At 43.6% G+C, this 17796-nt stretch overlaps 1 protein-coding gene across 4 annotated transcripts; it reads right to left on the bottom strand.

Annotated features, from left to right (window-relative positions):
• Window positions 1-726: 726 nt before the first annotated feature.
• Window positions 727-16840, bottom strand: ptpn6 (protein tyrosine phosphatase non-receptor type 6). 4 transcript variants are annotated; one of them, XM_076040812.1, is made up of 16 exons: window positions 14999-15041; window positions 14605-14704; window positions 13165-13287; window positions 12519-12713; window positions 9341-9524; window positions 8141-8257; window positions 7758-7886; window positions 3893-3989; window positions 3704-3783; window positions 3424-3570; window positions 3035-3166; window positions 2791-2945; window positions 2373-2440; window positions 2118-2269; window positions 1794-1858; window positions 727-1035 (listed from the first exon to the last, which is right to left on the bottom strand). In XM_076040812.1, exons 2-16 carry the CDS (start codon window positions 14610-14612, stop codon window positions 939-941), a joined length of 1749 nt encoding a protein of 582 aa, XP_075896927.1. In that variant the 5' UTR covers window positions 14613-14704; window positions 14999-15041; the 3' UTR covers window positions 727-938. The 4 variants fall into 4 exon arrangements, with proteins under 4 accessions (XP_075896927.1, XP_075896925.1, XP_075896926.1 ...); XM_076040810.1 differs by lacking the exons at window positions 14605-14704; window positions 14999-15041 and adding an exon at window positions 16815-16840; XM_076040811.1 differs by lacking the exon at window positions 14999-15041 and having other exon boundaries at window positions 14605-14869.
• Window positions 16841-17796: the final 956 nt, after the last annotated feature.

The raw sequence follows: 17796 nt of genomic DNA on the forward strand, positions 1-17796 counted from the left end.
CAAGGACCACATGAGAAGCTTGCAGGCCTGTTTGAAAAATTGCACACAACTCTTTGAGCTGCATCTAAAATTCAATTTTATCCAACCTTGTTAAGTCATTGTTGATAATTGTTGAGAACTCATTAACTTGATAAGTGTCTTCACAAAGATGAGTATGAGTTTAGCAAACTGCTAGCCCTTCGTATGACTCAGGACCCAAGCAGTAGCTCTCAGGTTAAAAAAAAAAAAAAGAGTTGGTGACTCGTGCTCCAGACTTGAGGCTCGTACTTGGCTAAACTTCTGAGTGTATTAAAACAGCGTCTGAAATTCTGGTTACCAATAAGCGGCGCCTCAACCGCCTTTGACAAACAGAGATCAGCCTACGGTCGAGTCCCAGCCGTCCAGAAGATTCAATGCATTAAAAGGTGGGTTCATGTGTTCATAAAGAACGAGAGCAGGAAAGAGTTGTTGCTGCTGTTGTTTCTAGCACTTCCATTGGCTGTCTGATGTAAACAAGTTCCTCAGGAGTGATGGATGGTTGGATGGATGGGGGAGGGGAATGTTTGTTCGATGATTTGGAAAGATTTGTCAACTAATTCAAAATCTGTGCGACTGCCAAGACAATCTCTGCTTTAGTAACTGTTTGTGCCACACGTGGTGTCTGCTGCAAATATGATGACAATATTTCTTTCATTGAAAGAAAAGGAAAACAAAGTTATTTCAAAGAAAGACACACGCAGGACGGAGTGATTGCGCAGGTTTTTCCTTTACTTTCAATAGACGCATTGGCCGAGCATTGATCTGACATTTGATATCAACAGGTTAAACAAATTATTTTTGTTACTATAAATGTGTTATCGTCATCAAAATACACTCTTCTTTTTAAAAAAAGAAAGAAAAAAAATCATTGCATAAATACATCAAAATGAAATCATTGGACACAACTTTCCCGGCCTCCTCTATCTTTTCCTCCTTGAGCCACTCTTCTTATCCTCCTTCGTCTTCTTCCCGTCGTTCTTTGCCTTGGACATGTTCGCATAAATGTCGTCCTTGTTTCTGTTAATAAGCAGAGAGAAAGGGATTAGGATTAGAGTTTTACACGTCCATCGCTGGGTAGACGCGCCTTTGTTAGGGGTGAAACGCGGCTCCTTGGGTTAATGAGCGGAGCTGCTGCATTCGGGGCGACTGACCCTGAATCAGAGCCTCAACGCTGCCGCACGTCTGATCTTCTCGCCAAGTGGGTCAAAGTTTGACGTCCTCTCGGCTAAACTGCCCGCTGGTGTGTGTTGTTATGTCCTCCCTAATTGGTTAATTGGGCCGTCGCTGATCCCAGTTAGACTGGTGTCAATATTATTCATGCTTCTAATTTAGGGGGTTTTGTTTTTTTTCTTCCATGTTTGCTTCTGTACGGTCTATTCAATGAGATCATCTCGATAAAAATTCCAAATTCCAAATTCGAGTGGTTTTAACTGCCATCCTCTCCTCCACACTGCCACATTTTGGAATTCTGTGCGCTCATGATCACTATATTGCCGTGGCAGCCTGTCAAACTAGGACTGGGATGTTTTGGTCTGGATGGCGCTTGTTTCTTGCGAAAATTATATTAGTTTTTAACAGAATTTTTTTTTTTTTTAGAAGATCAGTCAAAAATAAGCACCTGAAATTGTGTCTTGAAATGCAGCAACTGACATAAAATGCTGGCTAAGCTTTAAGTAGGGAGGCAGTGTGAAGATTGGAGGGGCCCTGTGAAGCGTCTCTCTCTCTCTTTCTCACACACACATACACACACACACACACACATGCAGGCCACTCACTTGGAGGGCTTCCTGGCAGCCGGCTGGTGTTTGAGCTGCAGATTTCCGTACTCTGGCTCGGTCTCCTGGAGACAGAGAGACAGATGGTCAGACACAAGCCGAGGATGCCCGAGACAAAGACACGGTGTTTCTCTTCCAAAGCATTGGCTCCTGTGGCTCTTTTTATTCTAGGCCCTGATCAATGCAATCAATCTTTCTCATCAACAGCACAGTTGGACCGCAGTGGATCAGTCTGCTGCGCTCAAAACTTGCATATTTTTAATATGTTCTTTTCTGTTGACTTGCATTTTCCCATGTCTTATTTCCTCGGTAAACATCACTCACCAGGTAGGCGCAGTCTTGGACCTTGGCGGCCTGGATGCACTCGGACACAGCCAGGTAGATGAACTTGTACTGGGCTTCTGTCTGCACCAGGCCGGAGCGCTGCTCTCGCACCATCTGGATGTATTTGGGGATGTCGATGTCGCAGTCCAGACCTGGCGGGGAGACGGAAAAACAGTGATGCGTCGGCTTGAAGGGAAGTCAAAGAGAAATGAAAAGGTTTGTTTGTTTTAAGTTGTAGGAATATTTAAAACTTACCGAAAGTTTCAATGGTCTCAAGGATCATATCAATCACCAAAATAGTGCCTGTTCGACCAATTCCAGCACTGGACAAACAAAAAAAGTTATCAGTGAAGCTTAAATACTATTGTTGACTGTTGTGAAAACAATTGAGCTGACTGCAGGTGCATGTTTTACATTCATAAAAACAATTCTAACTTTTATTTAGGGATGTGTGCCGCTGAACTCGTGATATTAATGGCTCCATTAAATGCACGATGATGCAAAGCTTCACTGCCTGTCAATGAACTACCGTAAGTCCATCGTTTACGCCTTTTGCTTGCTTTACTTTTATAAAGTGTGTATTGCAATGCATTCCTGGAAGTCGGCCCTCGCAGACACCTTACTAGTATCCATAAAAACCACTGCTTTTAGCAGGTAGCTAGAGCAGTGGTACCTGCAGTGGATGATCATGGGTCCGGCATCGGGAAATTCGCTTTGTTTAGCGTTTACTTGAGTGAGGAAGCTGAGGACGCCGCCGGGCTCCTCAGGCACGCCGTGGTCCGGCCAGCTCATGTACTGGTAGTGCCACACAGTCCGAATCTGCTTGGGCTGCACAGGAGAGAAAAAGAGTTCCAGAAAACAAAATTGTTTTGTTTTTTTCCCTGAATGAGCTACACACAGAGATGTTTGTAAGTTACCGTGTGAATGCAGCAGAGCTCCAAAACTCTGATTTTGTAATCTGCGGCCTCCCTCTCTGATTTGCAGGTCACGATATACAGACCCGCCTCCTTCGTGCCATCAGGAGCTGGCCAATAGGGGACGCATTTATTCTGCGTCAGGGAGGAAAAAAGTTTTGTTACGAGTAATATTTTATAGTGCAAAGTGTTCATCATATGAACCGCCAACCTTTTCATTGCTGTAAATGGACAACCCGCTCTACCTCCTGAGCTACAGTGATGTGAAATACCATGACTGACCCGGAGACAGGACCCTGAGTCCAAAATAAAAAACCTGCTGAACCGCGTGTGTGTGCTTCTGTTATGATTTTTTTCAAAAAGAACAAAAAATCTCCAGTTTTTTCACTGACCCGCCCTTTCTCCACTTCCCTCGTTGTCATGACGATCACGCTCGTCTTTTCCTGCCACACCATCTGCCAGAAATCGTTGACGGTCGTTGTGAGACATCCCTGAGTGGCAATGTAGACCTTCTGATTGGTGGACTCGGCCATGGTGTTCTACAAAAAACACACGTTCAAAGTTTGGAGGACCAGCAGCACCAAACAGCGGCCGATGACGGCTGACGGGAAGAACCAGTGAAATGTGCTTGCTTGTTCCTTCCGAGAGGCGGTGACCTCGCACTCGACTCACTTTCACAAAGTTGGCGTTGATGTAATCGGAGCCCACAACGTTGGGATCAGCAGAATGCAGGCTGACCCGGGTGTCGTTGACTTGTGGGAGGAAGATGTGAGCAGTTTTAATCACCAGAGCTGATCACTGGGTTCCAGTCCGAATAAGCTTAACTAACAGAGAGATGCTGTGAGGAGGTGAAAGACTCACAGGGAAGAATATTCTTGTATCTGTTTTTGCTTTTATTTTCGGGCCGTTGTCCTTCCTCCCTGCTCTTTTTTACCTTGGCCTCCAACTTCTGCAGAGCCTGTTGGAGAGAGAGTGAGAGTGAGCGAGAGACAGAGACAATATGGTTGTGGCATAAATGCAAATATCATTTACATGCTGCATACAATTCGCAGCAGTGTTGTTCTTCTGCTCGTATTATTAAGGTCCCATTTTCAGATCATTATTTTCCATCACAGACTGTGATGGAACAGCTTCGCAAAGCTAAATGTGCCAAAAGTAAAGTATTGATCTCAGCAAACGTGGAGGTCGCAGGATCCAATCCAGCGTGGACCAGAGGTACAACACTCGTGTGTGTGTGTGTGTCGGGCTGTGTGTGTCTAAACCAACCAAAAACCAAAACAAACCAACAAACCTTCTTTTCAAGTTCTGATTGAATGAAATTTAAATTGAATTTATCTGCCTTTTCAAGTCAATGTCAGAGAGAAGGTGGAGAAAATCAAGCAGCTCCTCACCGGAACAATTAGTTCAGGCTGCTGGAGGCCTGACTGTGGTGCACCGGGTTGTGAGTTCAATTCCCCTTTGTTTTTATTTGCTGATTGTTGTTTTTAACTGTACAGAGACGATGCCACAACACAAACATGACAAAATGTCAGATATATTTTGTTGTGGTTTTTTGGGATGTAGTTTATGTTGTTTTGTCTGTGTGTGTGTGTGTGTGTGTGTGTGTGTGGATGAAGCACTAAGGCCTTTTTCCCTCCCTCCAGCAGCAGCGCTGAAGACGGTCTGGTGGTGAACTACAGCGACTCCCAACGTGGAGGTCGCAGGATCAAATCCAGCGTGGACCAAAGGTACAACACTCGCGTGTGTGTGTGTCGGGCTGTGTGTGTGTCGGGCTGTGTGTGTGTGTCTAAACCAACAAAAAACAAAACCACCCAAAACCTAAAAACCCAAAACAAAACAAACAACAAACTTGCGGTGCGTTGCGTACGTCGAATTTCCGAGCATTTCAAATTCAAATTGGAATTTCCTTCAACTTGATCAACAGGAAGCAGCAAACAGGTAAGTGGAGCTAGCAAGCTCCCCTTCTTTCTTTCAAAGTCTGATTGAATGAAATTTAAGAGTGAGTGGACATTTTTCTTTGTCCACATTGCCAGCAGGTTGGCTCAGTGGCTCCGACCCATGACTCTGGTGCAGGAGACCAGGGTTCGAATCCTGACCTCCACCACCTGGAATTTATCTGCCTTTTCAAGTCAATGTCAGAGAGAAGGTGGAGAAAATCAAGCAGCTCCTCACCAGAACAATTAGTTCAGGCTGCTGGAGGCCTGACTGTGGTGCACCAGGTTGTGAGTTCAATTCCCCTTTGTTTTTATTTGCTGATTGTTGTTTTTAACTGTACAGAGACGATGCCACAACACAAACATGACAAAATGTCAGATATATTTTGTTGTGGTTTTTTGGGATGTAGTTTATGTTGTTTTGTCTGTGTGTGTGTGTGTGTGTGTGTGTGTGTGTGTGTGGATGAAGCACTAAGGCCTTTTTCCCTCCCTCCAGCAGCAGCGCTGAAGACGGTCTGGTGGTGAACTACAGCGACTCCCAACGTGGAGGTCGCAGGATCAAATCCAGCGTGGACCAAAGGTACAACACTCGCGTGTGTGTGTGTCGGGCTGTGTGTGTGTGTCTAAACCAACAAAAAACAAAACCACCCAAAACCTAAAAACCCAAAACAAAACAAACAACAAACTTGCGGTGCGTTGCGTACGTCGAATTTCCGAGCATTTCAAATTCAAATTGGAATTTCCTTCAACTTGATCAACAGGAAGCAGCAAACAGGTAAGTGGAGCTAGCAAGCTCCCCTTCTTTCTTTTCAAAGTCTGATTGAATGAAATTTAAGAGTGAGTGGACATTTTTCTTTGTCCACATTGCCAGCAGGTTGGCTCAGTGGCTCCGACCCATGACTCTGGTGCAGGAGACCAGGGTTCGAATCCTGACCTCCACCACCTGGAATTTATCTGCCTTTTCAAGTCAATGTCAGAGAGAAGGTGGAGAAAATCAAGCAGCTCCTCACCAGAACAATTAGTTCAGGCTGCTGGAGGCCTGACTGTGGTGCACCAGGTTGTGAGTTCAATTCCCCTTTGTTTTTATTTGCTGATTGTTCTTTTTAACTGTACAGAGACGATGCCACAACACAAACATGACAAAATGTCAGATATATTTTGTTGTGGTTTTCTGGGATGTAGTTTATGTTGTTTTGTCTGTGTGTGTGTGTGTGTGTGTGTGTGTGTCTAAACCAACAAAAAACAAAAAACAAAACCACCCAAAACCTAAAAACCCAAAACAAAATAAACAACAAACTTGCGGTGCGTTGCGTACGTCGAATTTCCGAGCATTTCAAATTCAAATTGGAATTTCCTTCAACTTGATCAACAGGAAGCAGCAAACAGGTAAGTGGAGCTAGCAAGCTCCCCTTCTTTCTTTTCAAAGTCTGATTGAATGAAATTTAAGAGTGAGTGGACATTTTTGTGTAGCCACACTGCCGGCAGGTTGGCTCAGTGGCTCCGACCCATGACTCTGGTGCAGGAGACCAGGGTTTGAATCCTGACCTCCACCACCTGGAATTTATCTGCCTTTTCAAGTCAATGTCAGAGAGAAGGTGGAGAAAATCAAGCAGCTCCTCACCAGAACAATTAGTTCAGGCTGCTGGAGGCCTGACTGTGGTGCACCAGGTTGTGAGTTCAATTCCCCTTTGTTTTTATTTGCTGATTGTTGTTTTTAACTGTACAGAGACGATGCCACAACACAAACATGACAAAATGTCAGATATATTTTGTTGTGGTTTTTTGGGATGTAGTTTATGTTGTTTTGTCTGTGTGTGTGTGTGTGTGTGTGTGTGTGTGTGTGTGTGTGTGTGGATGAAGCACTAAGGCCTTTTTCCCTCCCTCCAGCAGCAGCGCTGAAGACGGTCTGGTGGTGAACTACAGCGACTCCCAACGTGGAGGTCGCAGGATCAAATCCAGCGTGGACCAAAGGTACAACACTCGCGTGTGTGTGTGTCGGGCTGTGTGTGTGTGTCTAAACCAACAAAAAACAAAACCACCCAAAACCTAAAAACCCAAAACAAAACAAACAACAAACTTGCGGTGCGTTGCGTACGTCGAATTTCCGAGCATTTCAAATTCAAATTGGAATTTCCTTCAACTTGATCAACAGGAAGCAGCAAACAGGTAAGTGGAGCTAGCAAGCTCCCCTTCTTTCTTTTCAAAGTCTGATTGAATGAAATTTAAGAGTGAGTGGACATTTTTGTGTAGCCACACTGCCGGCAGGTTGGCTCAGTGGCTCCGACCCATGACTCTGGTGCAGGAGACCAGGGTTCGAATCCCGACCTCCACCACCTGGAATTGATCTGTCTTTTCAAGTCAATGTCAGAGAGAAGGTGGAGAAAATCAAGCAGCTCCTCACCAGAACAATTGTTTACAGCCTCCAACAAAAAAAAATGTCCAGTTTCATGGGAGAACTGATATTTCGGTACCTGGTACCTTCCACATGTTTGGTGGTGTCACAAAAAGGATCAAACATACTGTTAGGTTTGATGGTGGGGATATTTTGTTGCCCGCATCATTTCAAAAATGTCCTGCAGAACTTGAATAACACACACTCACGCGATGCCCCTCCGGACAGCATTACTCTATAAATGTGACGTCTATTGCCCCACCACAAGGTGGTAGTATACCGTCGCTGACTGCACAGAGGACAGAGCTCCTGCGTGCTGTCGCCCCCTTCAGCTTCAGCTGCAGCTCAGCACGAATCAGTCTCGCTCAACGTCGGTTTGAGCGGCGGTTTGAGGTCTTACGTCAAACTCCTCCCAGAAGCCGGCCTTGCTCTTCTCTCCCTCGCTGTCCTGCTGCTGCAGCTTGGTCTCATCCAGCTGCTTGACTCTGCTCTCGATGTCTGACGCGTTCACTCTGGTGGAGTAATACGGCTAGAGAAGGGGACAGAGGGAAAGGACAAACAAAATGATGAGAGCGACGACAGGCGGAGGTCACCCAGAGAGAATCCTCAGCCGCTGACGGAGGTTTCTGTGGCCAAGTGCTTTCCCAGTTACCATAAAAGGTGTTTTTTACAGCTCAAGGTTTTTATTTTTTAGTACAAAATCAAACTAGAAAAAAAAACACTTATTCTCATCTTGCTTAATTTAAAAAAAAAAAAAAAAATTAATTTTGATTCTCTGTTCACCTGTTTGAATTGCACCCAGTTCCCAGACATCTCCTCAATGCCTTTGCGCTTGTAATACTCCACCAAATCAGTCAGCGTGTCGAACATCTCCGTCCCTCCGATTGTGCAGCGGTCATTCTGAAAGGACGGACACGGCATGTCACAACAACGGCTGGGGAGTCAGAAACATCAGCCCCTTTTTTTTTTTTTTTGCACATTAGTAATCTACAAAAGAACATTTTGAATATTTTTATTCTCGATGATCAGAGCCATCAGACCACATTCTCACTCAGCGGGGTAAACCTCTGCTGGAAATAAAATGAAAAGGCCTTGATGGTGATTCATGTCAATGTGAATGCATTTGCGAGGTGGCTGAGTGCGTAACTAAAAAAAAAAAAAAAAAAAAAAAAAAAGTTGGTGAAGATGTGACTAAAGACGCTGTTGTCACACACGAACATCAACCTTGAATTGCACAAGACGGGAAATGAGACTTTAAGCCTTATTTGAAAAAGCACAGTGCAATTCTGGGAATACCCCCTATGGTGTTTCAACACAATGCAAAAATGCCCGATGCCATATTTACAGCGAACCGCCGACTGAAAATAAAACCCCTTAAATTCTGTTTTTGCTGTCCCCCGCTCACAGATGTGTCACAAACAACATACTTCTATGCTGAACACTTTATTTTAAGAGCACATGTTTGCAAAGGAGTAATAGTAGTCGTAGTAGCATAAGTAGAGGTAGTGTGTGAGAAACACTGTGTACGGATAAAGAGTGTCTAATGAGGGACATTTTACTTCCTCAGTGACACATCAGTGACCATGTCGGTGATGTAGCGGAAGCATCTTAATGGCATTAGCATGTCAGCCAACACTGGCATCTGCAAGCTAACTCACGTGCACATTTTTTTGCAGGCACATTTTAACGAGTCGTTCCTAACGTTGTGACGTGCGTTTGGTTTGGGCAAGATAAGAACAATGTCTGCGCTGCCTTTCGCCACTAAAAAATTAAGTAGAGCATGAGGAAGAGAGGCGGGTTAGCAAAACTGTTGGTGTTTCACGAAGGTGTAAGTCTGAGGCTCAGCAGTTTAGGAATGACACAACAGATGCCAAAATTAGCACAGGTGTATGTATAATTGCAGCGTTGTGCGCCACAAGTGTGGTTGCACACTTAAAAATAGTACAAAATAAGGTGAGGGTGAGAGTGAGGGTTTGTGTTCACCTGACACATTATCTTGATGTGGGAAACCCTCTTGGTTCCAGTTTTGCTCGTCTCATCGGTCAAGACGGACAGGACAAAGTCGCCGGGTTTGGACATGGACTCTCGGACCAGGAAGGTGTCCGGCTCGTCTCGGGCCACCAGGAGCTTCTCAGCGTTGGCCCCGGACAAGTGGCCGTGGTACCACCTGAGACACAGGAGCGCAGGCTGAAGACTGAAGGTTCACAAAGGTGCAGCTCATGTGTCATACTTGCATGAATAACAGCTTTTTGTGTTTACTGCGTGTTCTGCATTCCACTGCACACTGCCTGCCACCTCACCTCACCTCACCTCGCCTCACCTCACTCTCTCACCTGTGTGGAGCAGCAGCAAAAATAAAACTGGCAACTTTTCTTTCTATTTTTTTGTCACTGCTCCCTTCCTGCTTTTAGTGCGCGGAGCCACGCGGTCGTGCAAGTCTACAGCGACTGCACAGCTGCATTTTCATGCACATCTTGAAACAGCCAAGCAGATTTTGGATCCTGTTTTTTTTGCTTCTTTTCCGTGCTAACCAGCTGCATTCTGTCCATCCCGGCACCTTGTTCGCATGGCTTTGTGCCATAGAATGTTTAACGCTCTGCCTCGGCCGTCCTGTGTTGTGACTTAATTTTAGGCACAGTTCTCGATTTCTACTTCTCGGCTTCCTGCTTTGCGGTCGGAAAATTTCTCATGACAGATTTCGCGGCTAAAGGGGGACAAAGTATTTATAGACTGGCCCCTCCCCTGCCTTTACTACACACCACACGCACCAGTGTCATGTCAATTTATAATCTTTTTTTACTTTTAAAATCAAAATTTGTGCAAGTTAAAAACAAAAAACGCGGCTGTGTGGAACACGAGTGGTTGGAAACTGTCTGGCGCTCAGGAGGAACTGATGCTTGGCCTGCTGTGATGTGTCTGCAGGTGAAGCTGTACCAATCGTACCATCTGTACCAATCGTGTTGAGAGGGTCAGTATTAGAAATGTGAGATTGGCAAGAAAGTGATCGAGTGGCGATGAGGAAGCATGCGAGTTGTGCGAGAAGGCGATGGAGTGTGCAATAGAGGAAGACAAAACAGGCTCTGGCCATGGCTTTCAAAAAGTGTCAAAACCTAAAGTTTCCAACCGCAGCAAGAAAAGGGAAGTTAGACAACTGACAGAGCAAAGAAGGAGGGGGGCAGAGGGCAGCGCTTCCAGCAGGGCCAGAGTACATGAGAACCTGCGAGTGCACGCGCACACACACACACACACACACACACACACACACACACACACACACACACACACACACACACACAATCACTCACACCAAACAGAGCTCTGTCCTCCAAGACTGCAAGAAAGGGCAGCAGAAGAGGAACCTAGTTTATTTTTTGTCACCAGTCTGACACTAACCTCCTGCAAATGTGACAAGAGTCAAAGTCATAATATGGCAAAGCAGAATTGAATCTTCTTTTTTTCCCCTTCAGGTTCATTTTTGCACGTTGAACAAAGGAATGTGTTGAAAAGGCTACAAAATAGGATGCGAAAGGCCACACAATCCTGCAGTGACGTCCTCTTATCGAGAACCTCGAGAATTGCCGCGGCCATAAATCGGGGAAAAAACGGGGGACGGGGGAGGGAAATAATTTAATTCTGGGACCAGTCTACATTTAAATCTAAACTATCAGCATGCTTCATAAATTTCCACCTCAGTTTTTCTCCCCTGTCTGAAAACAGCAAACGTCTTCAGGCTTGTGCAACGTGCAGAGAGGCGGCCTGGAGGAGTCACGCAAGGTGTCGTCGGCGTCGGGAGCCGGTGACTTTATTTTATTTTTAGTCAAGTGTGTCTGCGTGCAGTGTAAATTCATCTTGATAAGTAAATGCATAAATAGGCACACTTCTATGAAGAACCGTGTAAAGTAAGTAGGTTTTCTTTTCTAATGTCTTACAAAAGCTTAAGTTATCTATTGACTATCTAATGATAAAATATATATATAATAATGCGTCGTCATTTGGAAAGATTCAAACTCAAAATTGCAGCCGGCTGGTGCCTACTAATTTTTTTTCCCAAAATCTTCCCACACATTTATTATGAGACGAGCATTTAGAATCACTGCTCTCATATCCGTAAGCTTATTTAGAAGACAATTCTAAAGAAAACTAACAGCAATTATGATGTTCTCTTTTCGGTTAACAGATTTTGGTCACGCGATGGAACTGTTCAACCTGCATCCTGTTTTTATTACACTCTAATGACACAGAGTTTAAAGGAATTATTGACTTCATTTACACTAAGTCTTTTTAATGTTATGTGCTTTTGATTTATATTATCCCTGTACAGTGTTAAAAACAAACAAAAAAAATCCCCTAACCCTTAAAAATACTTGGCGTCTCTGGAGAAAAACAGCTTTTGTGCAGAGAGAACTTCAAAACCTCTCTGACGGTAAACCCGACTTTAAAGACGCTGACCTAAAGAAGTTGTGGTTAAATATGCAAATATTAAATCTGGGATATGAAAGGTTGAAAAAGCCCTCTCAGTTTGCATCGACGAAGACTCGGCTTTTCAGGGATTAAAGACACACACCTCTTCAGTAAATAATGTTTCTATATTTAGAAGTTTTTTCTGATTTTTATGTCTGTTGATTTGAATTAAATTCCCCCAAAATAGATGTTACTGATTTGCAAATAAATACATACATAACAAACAAACAAATAAATAAATAAATAAATAAATAAATAAATAAATTTCATATATATATATATGTATATATATATATATATATATATATATATATATATATATATATATATATATATATATATATATATATATATATATAATAAATAGTATTAGCAGATCTGCAAAGTGGGTGCATTAAATCTTGTAAAACTACAATAGTACTATAGACAGTATTGGTCAACTGTACCTCTGAAAATATGTATGCAAATATGTTTTTTCCCCCAGGTGGAAAATGTTTGCAACTTTTACAATAAACCTAAGAATGGCTCTCATTGGCCCTGATGAATATTCAACTTTCAAAAGAAAAAAATGCTCATCAAAGTCGACCAGAGTTGACGCCGCTGAACATGAGAAGTCCAGATGGAACAAAGCGTTAGTTAAGTTAAGCCAAATTAACTTACCTGCGGTTAGCAGGCCTAGCAAAGCTAAGGATGCACACACCTCTCTGTGGTGGGGTCCGAGCAGTTCAAGGGATACTTGAGCTCGATGATTGTCCCGTCCCTGTCCTGCAGGATGCCATTCTCCGCCGTGTAGTAGTCCACCAGCTCGGACAGGGTGGCAAACTTCTCCCCGCCGTACAGGTCGTAGAAGTCGCCGGTGTTTTGGATGCGGATGTGAGTCACCTGGTCACCCACCCTGATGTGAGGTGATAAAACAGGTCAGCAGGTGTGTTTTGTCATTGCTGTTAGTTTGTTTTTCTTTTCTTTTTTTTTTTATCACCAAACATTTTCTGATGAAAAGAAAATGGTTGTTTCTGCTCCAATGTCTTTGAGAAAGTGCTTTTTTTTCATTTGTACCCATAGAATTTCTGGATTATTTTTCTTCTGGTTTTGAGGACTTGAAAGCTTTGATTTAATTTGCTGTAAAATGCTGAATATACTTGAAACTTGATGTGCCGATAGAGTTAAAACATCAAAAAATACAAACAGGAGTGGTTAGGTAAGAAGGTGTGATTACAGCACAGTTTAAGAGAAAAAACTGTGTCCAATGAGTTGCTGTGTATAAAACAAAAGGAGTGTTTGGTTTGGTTTGGTTTGGTTTGGTTTGGCTTGGTTTGGTTTGGTTTGGTTTGCTCGGACACTGGTACCTGACAGACAGCGAGAAGTCTCCTACGTTCTTTTTGCTGGGTCGAGCCAAAAAGCTGCCATGGCTACCGCGAACTTTCAGTATTTCTTCGGCCTCCAGGCCAGTGATCTCTCTGTGGAACCACCTGCAGGGACACACACACACACACACACACACACACACACGCACACGCACACAAAACAAGGTGTGCACTCAGTGTATGGCTTCTGCATGTAATATAAAACACACACTTTGAGCTGATAAACAGAGATACACAACTTGACACGCAGGCATTCAGACAGAGGACAGAACATTCTGAACACCTGCACATACATTTACAAATCAAATCCAAATCAATACAAAAGGTAATCAAGGTTCAGTCAAACCCAGACAGTCTGTCTACATTTTTCTTTCCAGATTGCTGAACAATGAAGAAACGATGACAAATTCATGTAATTTTTTCCACCTAAATGCTTGTTGCGTATAAATTCCGTCATCATCTCTTTGCAATGTAGGATGAGCTGTTCCATGATGATTCTAGCATTATTTATTTCTCATCTTTTTTTTTTCTTTTTTTTTTTGAATGAGACAATGCCAATTCTAAAAGATTCCAGCTATTATCACCAACTCAGGTTAGATCATTCTACCTTTAATATAGGCAAACAAATGTGAATATAATGGAGAACAATCTTAACACCAGTTACTATATTTCATTATTACTTTCATCCATTATCTGTAAACGAAAGGTTTATTTACCAGGTACAATGATGAATATTCGAATTAATATGAATGTTCTCGTCAATGGTTGTCAATGGTTGACGAGAACAACTTATATTTTTTTTTACTTAGACTGGTAAGAACTGTCTAAGTTTAAACTGGCTATCATTTTCTGGATCACTGAGGCAGTGGAAAAACAGAAAGCACATTTTCAAATAAGTCCACAATTAGGCAAACGCACAATGACGTTCAAAAATAATGATTGTTACATGTAATAATTCCTTCATTCGGTATTTCTCCTCGCAACCAGACTGGTGACGTCTGGTCATGCTCGTGTTTTTCACAAACTGCACAGTTTAACAACAGAGGTGTACAATTTACGAAGGTGAATCTTGCGGGACCCAACATGTGGTGGTTCCCCCCCACCCACTATCGCCCTATTTGAATAGGGTGGTCGGAGCTGAACCTGTCAGTCACACCAGAGGGGAGACACGCCGGGACCCATCGCGCACCGGCCGGCGACAGGCACCGAGACACCGGGCACGGGACGACGCTGAGTCGCGCACCACGCATCACATGACGGTGGGGAGAGCGAGCGAGAGAGAGAGGGGGGGGAAACACAGCAGGGGGAGACAGAAAAGGAGGAATGGAAAGAGAGAAGTTGTCATCGCGCCTTGTACGGGGCGGAGTGCACGCCAGCCCGGCTCGGCTCGGCTCGGCTCGGCTCAGCGGGGGACTAACTCACCGGACCATGATGCCGCCTCAGGTCTTCGGGCAGTGGCGGAGAGAGACGAGAGGACTAGGGTGCGGTGACAGGGGTAATCGGGAGGGGGGGCCTCCACTACCTGCACAAACCAGAGAAGCCTGAGCCTGTTTGCTGTAACCTTCCGCCCCGATGTCAACAACTAACAACTTCCTCAATCTGAAGCTGCTGCTGCTGCTGCTGCTGCACCACTGATGTTGCTGCCTAGACACACGCTTTCATTATCACGTCTCTGCTCTTTTTTACCCCCCACCCTCTCTCTCTCTCATTCCCTCTCTCTCTCTCTCTCTCTCTCTCTCTCTCACACACACACACACACACACACACACACACACACACACACACACACACACACACACACACACCTGACCAACACTCACCAAATCTCTTCTTCTCCTACAGAAAGCAGGTAGACGCTCTGCCTGTCAACGCTGACACAACCCAAAAAAAGCCACTCAGCCTCTACAAGTCCGTCCCCTCTTCTCTCTCTCTCTCTCTTACTATCTGTCTTGCACTCCCCCTTTCCTCCTTTTTACGTCTCTTTTCACAGCATAGCGAAAGCGAGACAGGAACCAAAATAGCTGACGGGCCGGAATTCCTCCAACAGATATAGATGTTGCTGTTTTTTTATTACTTTAAAAAAAAAAAAGAATGATATTTTTTTTTTTTACAGTTTTTTTTTCACTTGTTTTCTAGAACACCATAACGTCACGCAAAAAAGAGAGACAAGGCCCCATCTCTGGAAACTGTCTGAAGTATCATCCCACAACATTCTGAAATGATTGAAAACTGTTCCACCGGCCAGACACACCTGCACCGCAATCAATAATGCAGTCAGAGTTTCTTGTTGAACTTTTTTTGTTGTTTGTTTTTGTCTGTTGGCTACAATGGCCCACTTGTCTGGCTGAGCCCTGTTGTCTGTTTGTTCTGTAAATCCAGGTGTGTGTGTGTGTGTGTGTGTGTGTGTGCGCGCGTGTATGTGTGTGTGTGCGCGCGTGTATGTGTGTGTGTGTGTGTGTAGGGGGGGGGTGAGAGAGAGACAGACAGACAGACAGACAGAGAAAAGGAGAGGGAGGGTGAGAGAGAGAGAGAAGTGTAACAAGAGCAGCTGTGAGCAGAAGAAAAGTGAATGAAACACAAACATTTAGCATGTATCAATTTAACCCCAGCTTACAATGACAGTACACACTGTATTTTCAAACATGAAAACTCAAGTATGGTTTATATAACCATTTATATAGGTTTATATATGTATATGCATATATAGGTTTATATAGAAACCCTGCTGTGGTCTTTGCATTGCTGCACCTCTATCTCAATCATCTATTCCTGACACTTTCATCTTGCCCAATTTTAAATGTGTTAACTGTACCGTACATAATGGTTCTTGCTGTGTATTCCAGTCTTCTTGTTGTGTTTGTTTCGATAGTACTGTATTGAATGCCTCCTATTTAGTGTCACTGTCTGCCAGTTTTTGTTGCCCACATGGATTTGTTGTGTTTTTACTCTAATTTTATGTCCCCTGCTGTGGAGATGACAGTGTGTGTGTCTGTGTGTGTGAAGAACGAGTGGAAAAGACAACTGGATGGCAGAGCTCCACCCCTCTTAACTGACACCGAGGCAGATGCAGCGCTGCAGGTGTCTTCCAACGTGGTTAACACCAGCTAACTTCAGTTTACACTGTGCTCACGGCTTCAAAAGCTGAGCCCAGTTTATTTATCTGGTCGCTCCTGGCACAGCAGCACAGAGAAGCAGAACGCAGCAGTGTGATGTGACAAAAACACACTCACACACAAAGGTGGGACAGATGTAATCTGTAAAACTAGCTCTGACCTCTTAAAATATGGTAAATACCCACAAAATCCTATGTGTTCTGAAACAGATAGTCAACTATTCCTAAAGTTCTTCATTGGTATTAATATCAGTATCAACTTTTTTTACTTTCAAATATATGGCATTGCATCTTTCTGTCCTGCAGGATAAACTAAAACTTTCCACTTGTACAACTGCCGACTGCTGTTGTAAAAAAGAAAAAAAAAAAAAAACTTTTTCAGTCTCTTTGGCTCGATTGTTGACATCATATTGAATACAACACATTAAGGCTTTAGCTTTTGCAACAATCAGAAATTAATAATTCATGAATTATTAACTCTATAATAATATTATGATATGCATGGTCATTTGGCACTCACCTGAAGGGCATTATCGGAAATTTACAAGGTTTTCTGCATGAGGTGATGAGTCAAAACTCCTCTTCGCTGTTGACTTCTATATGATGATCAGTAAAAAAAAAAAAAGAAATAAAAAAAGAAAAAAAATAAACTCCAACAGCGCGATGTGTTTCTTCAAGTGCAATAAAACCAGCTGCATTTGTTGTTTGTAAATTTGCAGCCTGTGTGCTGATAAGATATCAAGCTTCATTTCCATCCCAGGCGATCCACCCACCCTGTAATTACCTCTAATTTTACTAATTGCCAACTATCACTGGGGGGAAATGTTCCTGTTCCTGTCCACTCCCCTTCACTCACCGCTGCTCCTCTCATGACCCCCCCCCCCCCCCCCTCCTTATCTCTTTTTCCCTGTCTGACAATAAAATAATATTTAAAATGTTACTTTGTGCCCTGCATTCAACACAACGCCTTCAATTTAGCCGTGAGTTGCCACCAGGCTGAAGAGAATCAATAATTAATAATAACAAGTAAATGATTATTAAGTACACAGTTTGCTGGTTAATCTTGCTTTAACCCGCATTAATAATTTTTAGCTGCTCAAATTGTGTGTGTGTGTATAGCTCTCAAAATATTTCAATTTTACAGTATTTGGTATTGAATATTACACTGAAACCAAAACATTCAAGTTGCAGTACTTTAGGACGTTTGGTCTAATATAGTTGCATGGCAACAATATGGTCCGTTTGCCACTTTTGTGAGCTGCGGCATGGTAGTTGTGTGACGTCATCACCCGTCACACGGTCATGGCGGTAGTGGGTGTTTTTACTGACGAGCACCTGTGCACCGGTGTGTCGGTGCGGTGGGGAGATGGAGTGAGGAGAAAGAGAGAGCTCACCTTTGCTGAACCCACCGCTGCTTCTCCCCCCCAGTCCCTACAGTTTGTGTGTAGCCGTATCATTTAAAATGCGGAGCTCAAGCAACGGGAAATTAATCGTTAATGGAA

The sequence above is a fragment of the Nelusetta ayraudi genome, unplaced genomic scaffold (genome assembly GCF_046127955.1).
Source record: "Nelusetta ayraudi isolate G7.1 ecotype Tasmania unplaced genomic scaffold, CSIRO-AGI_Nayr_v1 ptg000063l, whole genome shotgun sequence".
In the NCBI taxonomy this organism is placed as follows: domain Eukaryota; kingdom Metazoa; phylum Chordata; class Actinopteri; order Tetraodontiformes; family Monacanthidae; genus Nelusetta; species Nelusetta ayraudi.